Source organism: Coregonus clupeaformis, chromosome 5 (genome assembly GCF_020615455.1).
Source record: "Coregonus clupeaformis isolate EN_2021a chromosome 5, ASM2061545v1, whole genome shotgun sequence".
Taxonomy (NCBI): Eukaryota; Metazoa; Chordata; class Actinopteri; order Salmoniformes; family Salmonidae; genus Coregonus; species Coregonus clupeaformis.
The window spans coordinates 14,602,983-14,615,392 of NC_059196.1; the positions used below are offsets into that span (position 1 = coordinate 14,602,983).

The 12,410-nt window shown below is 48.3% G+C and overlaps 1 protein-coding gene across 1 annotated transcript in view; it reads right to left on the reverse strand.

Moving 5' to 3' along the window:
* Positions 1–225: 225 nt before the first annotated feature.
* The window catches only part of LOC121567090 (G-protein coupled receptor 4-like), a 46,545-nt gene continuing 34,360 nt past the window's right edge, over positions 226–12,410 (reverse strand). Inside the window, exon 2 of the mRNA XM_041877031.1 lies at positions 226–2,465. Within this exon, the coding sequence (XP_041732965.1) occupies positions 825–1,937 (1,113 nt within the window). The 5' untranslated portion in view covers positions 1,938–2,465 and the 3' untranslated portion in view covers positions 226–824. The remainder of the gene's footprint in view (positions 2,466–12,410) is intronic.

Here is a 12,410-nt window from a genome sequence, read left to right on the forward strand (position 1 = left end):
GACAAGACACAAGAAATGTTGATGGGGACATTAATCATAAGTGTTTGTTATTCTATGCATTCAAATAGGTACCAACTGCAAGACAATATACAGTAGCTTCAAGAGTATGACAATTAACATTGAAGAAGGACACTGACACAACACTGTTATCAGGCCCATGGTCAACACGCTGATGCTTTTACGGCAACACATCAACCATACAGTTGACCCCCCCGTCTTTGGTTTCCTGACATTATATTTGTTCAATGTACTGTTACAGCGACACAACACGATTGAAACGATGCTATACATCATTTATTTCCTAGTGAAATTGTCGAACAAAAACAAGTAGCATTGTGCTTCACTCTCCGGCTGACAAAACACATTTAGGATTTTTGGAGCTGTTACCAGGCATCTGGAGCTCATTGAAAGAGAAATGTAAACATGTCGAATCCATTGTTAGATAACCTAGTCCCACCCAGAACACATACCTACTATAACTCACGGGGTGAAGAAAGAAACAGTTTGATGGCAAACATCCTTAGTTTTACTTTGCATCACATCTATGCCACTGAACTTACTGTAGTCTTTCTTACTGTCGTCACAATGTACTCATAGTCCATCTTGATTTGATTTTTTCATCTATATCAATCACATTTCAATTATAGTTTACCAGATGAGGTACATAATATGAGGCATCATCCCCAAAACTGATAAAACAGCTAAAACATTTCACATGAGCATTATAAAATCTCTCCTATTTTCTATTCTACATAAACTGAATCATCCCCACTTCCCCATAGTCTTGTGCTTTCTCATGGCAGATCAGGATGGCTGTTCATTTCTTAACACTGAGTATGGTCATCTGAAGGCACTTTGAGGGCCACCAGCGCTGTCTTGTAGGTGCTGGCCTTGACCTCGCTGTACAGGCCCAGCTGCTTTTTGCTGGACAGTGGTGTCTCCAAGGTGACAGATCCAGCTGTCATTGCGTCAGCTGGCGAGGGCGAGTTCCGCTTAAAGAACCCAAGCAGGGTGGTGAGCGCGTGACCAACATCATGTCGTGCGCCCTCGTTAACAAAACAGTAGAGGATGGGGTCAGCCACACAGTTCAGGCTGGTGAGGGCCAGCGCCACGTGGTAGGCTTCAAACAGGTCCTCCTCTACGCCACAGTCGCAGGGCTTCTGGAGGAAGAGGATGCTGCGACACAGCAGGAGCACATGGTATGGCCCGAAGCACAGCAATACGATCAGGATTAGGCTCAGCGCCAGGCGCTTGATCTTGGCCTTCTCGTGGCACTCCGTGGACACATTGCCGTGCACCGCCCGCAGAATTCCCCGGTACGCACCCAGCATGAGCAGCCATGGCACCAGGAAACCCAGAAAGGTCCGGTAAAGGTTCATGCCAGCCACCCAGTCCTGCATGGGGTACTTCTCGAAGCAGAAGGTGTGGTTGAAACGGTCCTGGAAGAGCTCGTCGTGGAAGAGGGGCGCAGAGTTTGCCACTATCTCGATGGTCCACACCATGGAACTGACCAGCACGGCGGTTTTGACCCGCCGGACCTTGGCGAACTTGAGCGGGTAGGCCACGGCCAGGTATCGGTCAATGGAGATGCAGCAGAGGAAGGCGATGCTGACGTAGATGTTGGTGTAGAAGATGAAGCCGAAGAGCTTGCAGGAATTCTGGCCGTGAATCCAGTCGTCGTGCTGGAGGAAGTAGTCGATCCATAGGGGCAGGGTGCCGATGTAGAGGAGGTCAGCCATGGAGAGGTTGATCAAGTAGATGCCCAGCTCGTTTTTCTGCTTCACCTGCAAGTAAGCTGCCCACAGAGCCATGCAGTTGGTGGGCAGGCCCAGGACGATGACAATGATGTAGAGCGTAGGCTGGAAGTACTGGTCGATCTTTGAGTCCACATTGCAGAAGGAAATGTTGCACATTGTCCTCATATTCTGTAGGTGCATTGTTTATTTTGGGACTAAGCTTTTAAAGGGACAGGACAATCCAACATGTTGTTGTTAATGAGAAGGAAAGAGGGAAAAACGACATTCCGTACAGTGTTGTTGAGTAATTCCTTATATCCAGGCCTGAAAGCACACGTTTTCTCCAGGCGGCCTTCACATGTCAAACAGCTGTTTCCCATTTCAAGGCTGGATCCCACACCTTTTTCAGATGAGGAAGAAGACAAGAAGAGAAAAAAAAGTGGTGAAATAAAACCCCTCTCGTGGTCAAAGAGCCAGGCCTCCACTCCGGCACAAGGACCTCATAAATCTTGGAGAGAGTATTGTCCGGAGTCTGTCGCTATCTGTGGTGAGGGGGGTGGGGAGGTTGATGGGGTGGAGGGGGAGGACGGGGCCACTCTGTGCTGGATGAGAACTCTTCAAATGCCAAACAACACACACACTTCCTCCAAGACTGTCACTGACGATCCATGTCACGCACACAGCAGCAGCAGGCAATCTGTTAACTCAGGCCTCCACGGCTCTGCCCATCTGAAACAGAAGAAAGGAGAGTGTGTGAGATAGTGTGTATTGCCAATTTCAATTTGTTTCAGTTTTACAATCCAATCAGTTTTTCACATACAGTTCATGTTTATGCACTTGGATTGAATTGTTAGATCCATACAATTCTCAAGTTAATCTATATTAGCTTTCTGTTGCCTATTATTTCTGGCATGTAGTCTAACCTTGAACTTCCAATACTCGTCACCTCTGCTTGTTTTCATGTTAAAGCGATTATTATTCATTCTTAGCTCATTCTGGTCTGACCAATGGTCTTTCTCACACAGTCACGAATTCAGCCGAGGCTGCCCCTTCTCCTTGCTCTGGCAGGTTTCGGCGTTCGTCGTCACCGGCTTACTAGCCACTACCGCTCCATTTATCATCACTCCATTTGTCTTGTCTTGTCTTGTCTTGTCAATCACACACACCTGGTACTCATTCCCTCATGAGTGGCGCAGTGGTCTAAGGCACTGCATTGCAGTGCTAACTGTGCCACTAGAGATCCTGGTTCGAATCCAGTCTCTGTCGCAGCCGGCCGCGACCGGGAGACTCATGGGCGGCGCACAATTGGCCCAGCGTCGTCCAGGGTAGGGGAGGGAATGGCCGGCAGGGATGTAGCTCAGTTGATAGAGCATGGCGTTTGCAACGCCAGGGTTGTGGGTTTGATTCCCACGGGGGGCCAGTATAAAAAAATTAAATGTATTCACTAACTGTAAGTCGCTCTGGATAAGAGCGTCTGCTAAATGACTAAAATGTAAATTAGTCTGTGTATAAGTGTTCCCTCTGCCCCCTTGTCCTTTGTGAGTAATTGTTCATTGTGAGAGTGAGTAGCTCAATGTCGTCAGCGCTCTTTTGGGTCAGGAGGCGGCCGGCAGGGCACTCTCGTATCACCCCAGGTATTGAGCACCCACACTTGATCAGAGCCCTCTGCTGTGCACTGTACCATACCCATCTACTTCCCTGATTACATGAGAGTTCCCAAGTGTAAGGTGCTAGTAGATTCAGGCGGAGCTGGGAACTTTATGGATAAAACTTTCGCACACCGCCAGGGCATTTCATTAGTTCCCCTATCCATTCCACGCCCCATCAGAGCACTTGATAGTCGACCATTAGGGTCCGGGTTGATAAAGGAAGTCACGGTACCAGTCACCATGATCACACATGAGACGCATTGTGAGCAGGTCACTTTTTCCATCATTGAGTCTCCTGCTTTCCCTGTGGTGTTAGGTATTCCGTGGCTAGCACTCCACAACCCCACTTTCTCATGGCCACAGAGGGTTCTCACGGGGTTGTCGTGAGAGTGTCAGGGTAGGTGTCTGGGTGTTTCCGTTGGTGCAACCACGATGGAAAGTCCAGACGGTGCCTCCACCATGCGCATTCCCCCGGAATACCATGATCTGGCACAAGTTTTCTCCAAGAATAAAGCAACTAAATTGCCATCTCATCGGGCGGGGGATTGCGCAATAAACCTTCGGGTAGATGCTGTACCTCCCAGGAGTCATGTGTATCCCCTGTCGCAGGCGGAGACGGAGGCTATGGAGACATACGTCACCGACTCCCTGCGCCAGGGGTACATACGTCCCTCCACTTCACCCGCCTCCTCAAGTTTCTTTTTTGTGAAGAAGAAAGACGGCGGTCTGCGCCCATGCATTGACTATCGACCACTGAACAAGGAGACGTTTAGATTTAGTTATCCTCTCCCCCTCATTCCGTCAGTGGTTGAGTCATTGCATGGAGCGCGCTTCTTCACTAAATTAGATCTCAGGAGTGTGTACAACCTGGTGTGTATCCAAGAGGGAGATGAGTGGAAGACAGCATTCAGCACAACAACGGGGCATTATGAATACCTGGTGATGCCCTATGGTTTGATGAATGCTCCCTCAGTCTTCCAGTTCTTTGTGAACGAGGTGTTTCGGGACATGCTTGGTCGCGGTGTAGTGGTCTACATCGATGACATCTTGGTGTATTCCGCTACGCGTGCCGAGCATGAGTCCCTGGTTCGCAAAGTACTGGCCCGACTGTTGGAAAATTACCTTTATGCTAAGGCAGAAAAGTGTATGTTTTTCCAGCAGTCCGTCTCCTTCCTCGGATACCGCATTTCTACCACAGGTGTGGAGATGGAGGGCGACCGCATTGCAGCCGTGCGTAATTGGCCGACTCCAACCACGGTAAAGGAGGTGCAGCGCTTCCTTGGCTTCGCCAACTATTATCCACCGTAACCTGTAGTACATCCGGGCAGCGAGGAGGCTGAACCCTCACCAGGCCAGGTGGGCCCTATTATTCACCAGGTTTGATTTCATTCTGTCATACATTCCGGGTACGAAGAACGTGAAGGCAGACGCACTGTCCCGGCTGTATGATACAGAGGAGAGGCCCAGAGACAATACCCCCATACTGCCAGACTCATGCATTGTGGCACCGGTAGTATGGGTGATGGACGCGGATATAGCGCAGGCATTACACACAGATCCATCTCCACCGCAGTGTCCAGCTGGGCTGCAGTACGTGCCTGCGCTTATCCGTGATAGTCTGATCTACTGGGCACACACATCACCCTCCTCTGGTCATCCAGGTATCGGTCGTACAGTGCGCTGCCTGACCGAAAAGTACTGGTGGCCTACCTTGGCTAAGGATGTGAGGTGTATGTTTCCTCCTGCTCAGTGTGCGCCCAGAGTAAGGCACCTAGGCACCTCCCAGCGGGTAAGTTAAAACCTTTACCAGTTCCACAACGACCATGGTCTCATTTGAGTGTTGATTCTTTAACTGATCTGCCTCTCTCTCAAGGGAACACCACCATCCTGGTCGTTGTGGACCGCTTTTCGAAGGCCTGCCGCCTCCTTCCTCTGCCCGGTCTCCCCACGGCCCTACAAACTGCGGAGGCCCTGTTTACACACGTCTTCCGGCACTACGGGGTACCAGAGGATATAGTGTCTGACCGAGGTCCCCAGTTCACATCAAAAGTCTGGAAGGCGTTCATGGAACGTCTGGGAGTCTCGGTCAGCCTGACCTCTGGGTTCCACCCTGAGAGTAATGGGCAGGTGGAACGGGTAAATCAGGATGTGGGTAGGTTCCTGAGGTCCTATTGCCAGTACCGACCGGGGGAGTGGTCGGTGTTCCTGCCATGGGCAGAATATGCCCAGAACTCTCTCCGCCACTCCTCTACGAACCTAACGCCATTTCAGTGTGTTTTAGTTATCAACCGGTTCTGGCACCGTAGCACCAGAGCCAGACCGAAGCTCCTGTGGTGGATGACTGGTTTTGGCGCGCAGAGGAGATGTGGAACGCTGCCCATGTTCACCTCCAACGTGCCGTGCGTCGTCAGAAGGCCAACGCTGACCGTCACCGCAGTGAGGCCCCCGTCTTTGTACCGGGGAATCGGGTCTGGTTCTCGACCCGGAATCTGCCCCTCCGCCTGCCCTGCCAGAAGCTGAGCCCGCGGTTTGTAGGGCCGTTCAAAGTCCTGAGGAGAATCAACGAGGTCATATATAGGTTATTACTCCCCCCTGATTACCGTATTCACCCCTCGTTTCATGTGTCTCTCCTCAGGCCGGTGGTGGCTGGTCCGCTCCAGGAGTCTGAGGTGTGGGAGGTCCCTCCACCTCCTTTGGACATCTAGGGGGCGCCGGCGTACTCTGTCCGTTCCATACTGGATTCGAGGTGCTGGGTGGGGGGCCTTCAGTATCTCGTGGAGTGGGAAGGGTACAGTCCGGATGAACGTTGCTGGGTCCCGGTGAAGGATATCCTCGATCCCTCTCTGTTGAGGGACTTCCATCGTCGTCATCCGACTCTCCCTGCTCCGCGTCCTCCTGGCCGTCGCCAAGGCTGGTGTCAGCGCGCTGCTGGAGCTGCGCGTCAAGGGGGGGTTACTGTCACGAATTCAGCCGAGGCTGCCCCTCCTCCTTGCTCGGGCAGGTTTCGGTGTTCGTCGTCACCGGCTTACTAGCCACTACCGCTCTATTTATCATCACTCCATTTATCTTGTCTTGTCTTGTCAATCACACACACCTGGTACTCATCCCATATAAGTGTTCCCTCTGCCCCCTTGTCCTTTGTGAGTGATTGTTCATTGTGAGAGTGAGTAGCTCGGTTGAGCTACTCTTTCCTTGTATGTAGCCAAGGTGGATTTTTCCCTTGTGCTAGTTTCATTTTGACGCTTGCTGCACTTTATTCATGTACACTGAATAAACTCTGGATTTCTGTGTTTTACCTCCTACGCCTGACTCCGTCATTCACACCTCATCACACACACTCTTATGTTTTTACTCATAGTGTATGCTTTACACAAGAGTATAATTACATACTTGATACGAAAGTGTTTACTGTTTACAGACGGACACAAGGGACAGCCCTGTCTTCCCCACCTGTCATGATTGGTCCAATTAGTCACAATTCTGATGGAAACTACACTAATCACTAGTTTGTATAATATTCAGTGGTGTTGAACGGTAGTTATGGCCATGAAAGATACCATGCTAGTCTTTGTAGTGAAAGGAAGGATGGGCCACTTCTATGGTGACCTTGTCAAATGCAGTTCAATGGGAACACTCCTATTGATATTCAGCAGAATAACTGTGTCACAAAACACGTAGTCAGCAAGCCATAATCAAAAGTGGTTAGTGTTACGGCTCCTGTAAGTACACACAATAGGAGAGATAAAATTACACAGTCGTGGTGGGGAGGGACCAATAATGTAAATCGTTCTCATCTGTTCACAAGTACGCCCGAGTGTACGTGGGTGTGCGTGTGTTTGTGTGTGTGGTCTACGGGTACATTTATCCCTGTGAATACCCCCTAATGACTAGGGTACGGAAAAGTAAAAGGGCATGTTAATAATTCAACATTATTCTAGTGTACCCGGGGCAAAACATGGTGTACTTGCATTGTAAAAGGATATAAAGAATTTTCCCTCTGTTTGTTTATTTCTCTACCAAGGGTAGGAGCAGTGGAGAGGTGCTGAGTAGCAGAGATAGGCTAGAGTAATGCAGTAAGAAAAAATAATGCAAGTAGGCTTTAATTAATCCTCAGAAATGTCTAATGACACTTCCATACATCAGCACCAGCACTAAAATTATGATGGTGGGATTTTACATTCTATGCTGTTGGGGTTATTTTAGGTATTGTTTCAAAGTTTTCCCCGATTTAAAGCTTATGTGGATATGGTTTCTTTCCAGGAACAAAATGTGAACACTGACACTGAAGAATCTAGTTTGTGCCTACTGTCAACTTCAGATGCTTATCTCTTATTTACATTATTTGCCTGGGTATATACATTTTCTGTACTTAGACTGTGTTGACAACTCTTCCTTCATGGCTCAGTGACCACACTGATGTTATCATCATACCTGTGATAGTCTTTTGAAGGTTGTAGGCATACTGACAACATTCATCAGGTTCAACATCTGCCAACAGTTCGCTTTGGCTTATGAGCCTCAGCCTGTATGATGTAACTCATCAGAAGAGTGTTTTGTCCTGTGTCCTCCTACCTGGTCAGTCGAGCCCAGAGGCCTGCCTGGCTGGATGACCCCTGGAATTGTGCTCTGGATAAACCTGTGCCATATTGGTCATTACGGTAGCCAGTGGTTTGGGAGGGCTGGACATTGGTCCAAGTCTGAGTTTAAGGATTTAAAACATCTGTCTGAAAGGGTCTCAAAACATGAGAATTGTGCATCACATGTAGACAACGCTGTTAAACTCTGATTACTGGGGGAATCAAAGGTTGTGGCTCAGCTAGACACCGCATCTAGACGAGTCATAGACCTTCACAACCAACAAACGGAGGAGAATAGGTACGTGCTTGCCAGAATTATAGCATGCATTAATGTGGCAATTGTGAGACAGCACTGCGGGGCCATGACGAGTCGGCCGACTCCTTGAACCCAAGTGTTTTCAGGTCTATTTCTGAGACCATGCGTGAAGGAGATTACAGGCTACAAAGGCATTATGAAAACCAACCAATTTTGAAGGGTACATCAAGCACGATCCAAAGCAAACTTTTGGATTGTATGTATGAAGTGTACAGAGAAGCTATAGCTAAGGAGGTGTCTGAGACTCCTTTTGCGTCTGTACAGGCAGACGAGACCACTGACGTCTCCAGTAAATCACAGATGGTAATAGTGCTGCACTACATGTTACCAGACAACAGTGTGTGTGAGAGGTTTCTGGAGTTTGTAGAGGTGAAGGACAAAACTGGTGTTGGCCTCTCCAACACTATCAAATAAGTCCTAGCGCCACTGAATGTGAAGGAGAAGCTGGTAGTGCACAAACCTACGACGGGGCAGCGGTGATGAGTGGTAATGCACGTGGTGTCCAAACGCTACTGAAGGAGGCTTACCCAAACGCGCAATTTGTGCACTATTAAGCACACCAACTGCATCTAACACTTCATCTAACACTTCATCTAACACTTCATCTAACACTTCAGTGTTTTTTGCAGACCTATCCTACTTTTCCACCTTTTTCGCGGGCTCACCCAAAAGACTCCCCGCTCTCGTGGAATCAACGAACAGACGGGTCCCCAGGCCACCGGGTACACGATGGAACTTCAAAAGCAGAGTGGGAGGACCGTGAGGTGCTGGCCCAGTGCATGGTGGACATCCGCACGTAGCCTAGATGGGATGAGATCACCATCAACAAGGCTTATGGCCTGTCCATGAAACTCAAGGATCCCACATTCCTGCAACTGCTTGAGTTATTTTCCTTGGTCATGCCAGAGGTGGATGTTTTGTACAACATAATGCAGAAACGAACCATTAATGCAGCAGGAATCGCTGGAGCAATCAACAACTTCAAGATGAATATTCAAAACATTCCCGAGCAAACTAATACACTGGCCAAAGACATGTTGATGCCACTGAACCAAGGCGGATAAAACTTAACACTGCACCTGTGATGAAGGAGGCATGCGACACAATCGCTGCTCATGTGCAAGAAAGGTTTTCTGAAAATGACCACTTAATTCCAGCAAAGTTGGTGGACAGCTCATTTTGTACATTCCTTTCCGACTGCAGAACTCGAGTGTGCTACCAAGCTATGGCCTGTGGGCAACCAGGAGAAGTTGAAAATGGAGCTCTCTGTTACGGAGTCTAGTTGATAGGTAATCGACTAGCTGGGCTGTTCCCCTGGCCACTCCATTATAGACAGAATACCAGCTGACTGCTTCTTCCCTAAATAGTTCTTGCATAGTTTGGAGCTGTGCTTTGGGTCATTGTCCGTTGTAGGAGGAAATTGGTTCCAATCAAGCGCCGTCCACAGGGTATGGCTAGGCGTTGCAAAATGGAGTGATAGCCTTCCTTCTTCAAGATCCCTTTTACCCTGTACAAATCTCCCAATTTACCACCACCAAAGCACCACCAGACCATCACATTGCCTCCACCATGCTTGACAGATGGCATCAAGCACTCCTCCAGCATATTTTCATTTGGTCTGCGTCTCACAAATGTTCTTCTTTGTGATCCGAACACCTCAAACTTCGATTCGTCTGTCCATAACACTTTTTTTCCAATCTTCCTCTGTCCAGTGTCTGTGTTCTTTTGCCCATCTTCATCTTTTTTTTTTATTGGCCAGTCTGAGATATGGCTTTTTCTTTGCAGCTCTGCCTAGAAGGTCTGCATCCCGGAGTCACCTCTTCACTGTTGACGTTGAGACTGGTGTTTTGCGGGTACTATTTCATGAAGCTGCCAGTTGAGGACCTGTGAGGTGTCTGTTTCTCAAACTAGACAATCTAATTTATTTGTCCTCTTGCTCAGTTGTGCACCGGGGCCTCCCACTCCTCTTTCTATTCTGGTTAGAGCCAGTTTGCGCTGTTCTGTGAAGGGAGTAGTACACAGCGTTGTACGGGATCTTCAGTTTCTTGGCAATTTCTCACATAGAATAGCCTTCATTTCTCAGAACAAGAATAGACTGATGAGTTTCAGAAGAAAGTTATTTGTTTCTGGCCATTTTGAGCCTGTAATCAAACCCACAATTGCTGATGCTCCAGATACTCAACTAGTCTCAGGAAGGCCAGTTTTATTGGTTCTTTAATCAGCACAACAGTTTTCAGCTGTGCTAACATAATTGCAAAAGGGTTTTCTAATGATCAATTAGCATTTTAAAATGATAAACTTGAATTAGCAAACACAATGTGCCATTGGAACACAGACTGATGGTTGCTGATAATGGGCCTCTGTACGCCTATGTAGATATTCCATTAAAAATCAGTCATTTCCAGCTACAATAGCCATTTACAACATTAACAATGTCTACACTGTATTTCTGATCAATTTTATGTTATTTTAATGGACAAAAAAATTGCTTTTCTTCGAAAACAAGGAGATTTCTAAGTGACCCCAAACTTTTGAACGGTAGTGTACATCAGCGACACACTGAGCAGGGCAACAGCACAATGTACAGGCAGAGGCACTGCCTATCAGCGGCATGCCATCTGTTCACTACAGCAGGAACAACAAGATGTTCAACAGATCAATCAGGCAGACTACTTAAACGTCACAGATCACCGCCTAGCCCAGACCAGGCAACACACTGACCAGGACGAACACCTACAGTCACTGAAGTCCATGGTTCTCACAGGTCGGCCGTACCTGAAAGAGGAGACACCTTTCACATTGAGAGAATACTGGACCTTTCAATATGAGATCAGCGTGCAAAATGGCATCTTGTTCAGAGGTCAGAAGGTCATTATATCCAAATCACTATGTCCAGAGATGCTTACTCGCATACACTCCAGTCACGTTGGAGGTGACGCATGCTACCGCCAGGCACGTGAAACATTCTACTGGCCAAACATGCAATCAGAAATTAAAGACTTTGTCAGCAGCTGTACCACATGCAACGAGTACGCTCATGAACAGCAAAAGGTAACCGTGATGTTGCACGAACTGCCCACAAGGGCCTGGCAAATTGTCAGCATGGACTTATTCAGCCACAGACAAAAGGACTATCTTCTCATTGTTGACTTTTGGGAAATGTAACTGCTCCCTGACTTGTCTGCAGAGACGGTCATAAATCATTGCAAGGCACAGTTTGCAAGGCAAGGCCAGCCTGACAAGGTCATCACGGACAATGGCCCACAATTCTCTGCACAGTTCAAGCATTTCACCTCAGAATGGGAGTTTGACCACGTGACCTCCTCTCCAAGACACCCAAAGGCAAATGGCAAGGCAGAGTCAGCTGTCAAGATTGCAAAAAAACCTGTTAAGCAGGGCCTTGCGTGACAGCAATGACCCCTGGAAAGCCATCTTACAGTGGAGGAACACACCCACCGAAAACATGGACAGCAGCCCAGCACAACGCCTTCTGTACAGACATCTGAAGACTACCATCCCCGTAGCTAACAAGCTGAGCCCTGCTTCATAGTTGGCGTCACGGACCACTGCGCCACATAAGGCAGCTTCTACGTGCTTCTACGACCGGACTGCTCGAGACCTACCAGAGCTGGTGGTGAAACAATAAGGATGAAACCGTTGCCGGGAGACCACACAGGACTTTGGAGGCTGGGCACATGCCTACAGAGAGTTGCACCACGTTCTTACCTGGTGGATGTTGGTGGCTCCATCTATCGTCACAATCTGGTGGATCTGCGCGTAGCAGAGCAGACAACAAACCAGAACACGCCATACACTCACCTAGATGAGCTGGATCACAGTCCAGGCCTAAGGGCAAGGGGCGCAGAATTGAGAAATGAGCCAACTGAAGGTGAGGCTTCTACCCCACCAAGCTCTCCAGCTCCTGGCCCTAGTCCTACCCCTGTCAGAGCCCACACTTACTCACGGGTGGGTCGGCTGTGCAAGCCACCGGACAGGCTTACTCTGTAAACAAGGGACTGTGTTAACTTTCCTCTGTTTCTATAAAAAAATATATATACAAAAAAAAGAGGAAGATGACAACTGAAGTAAAAAGAAAATGTAATCCTTTTTCAATTGTTATGACTTGACTGTT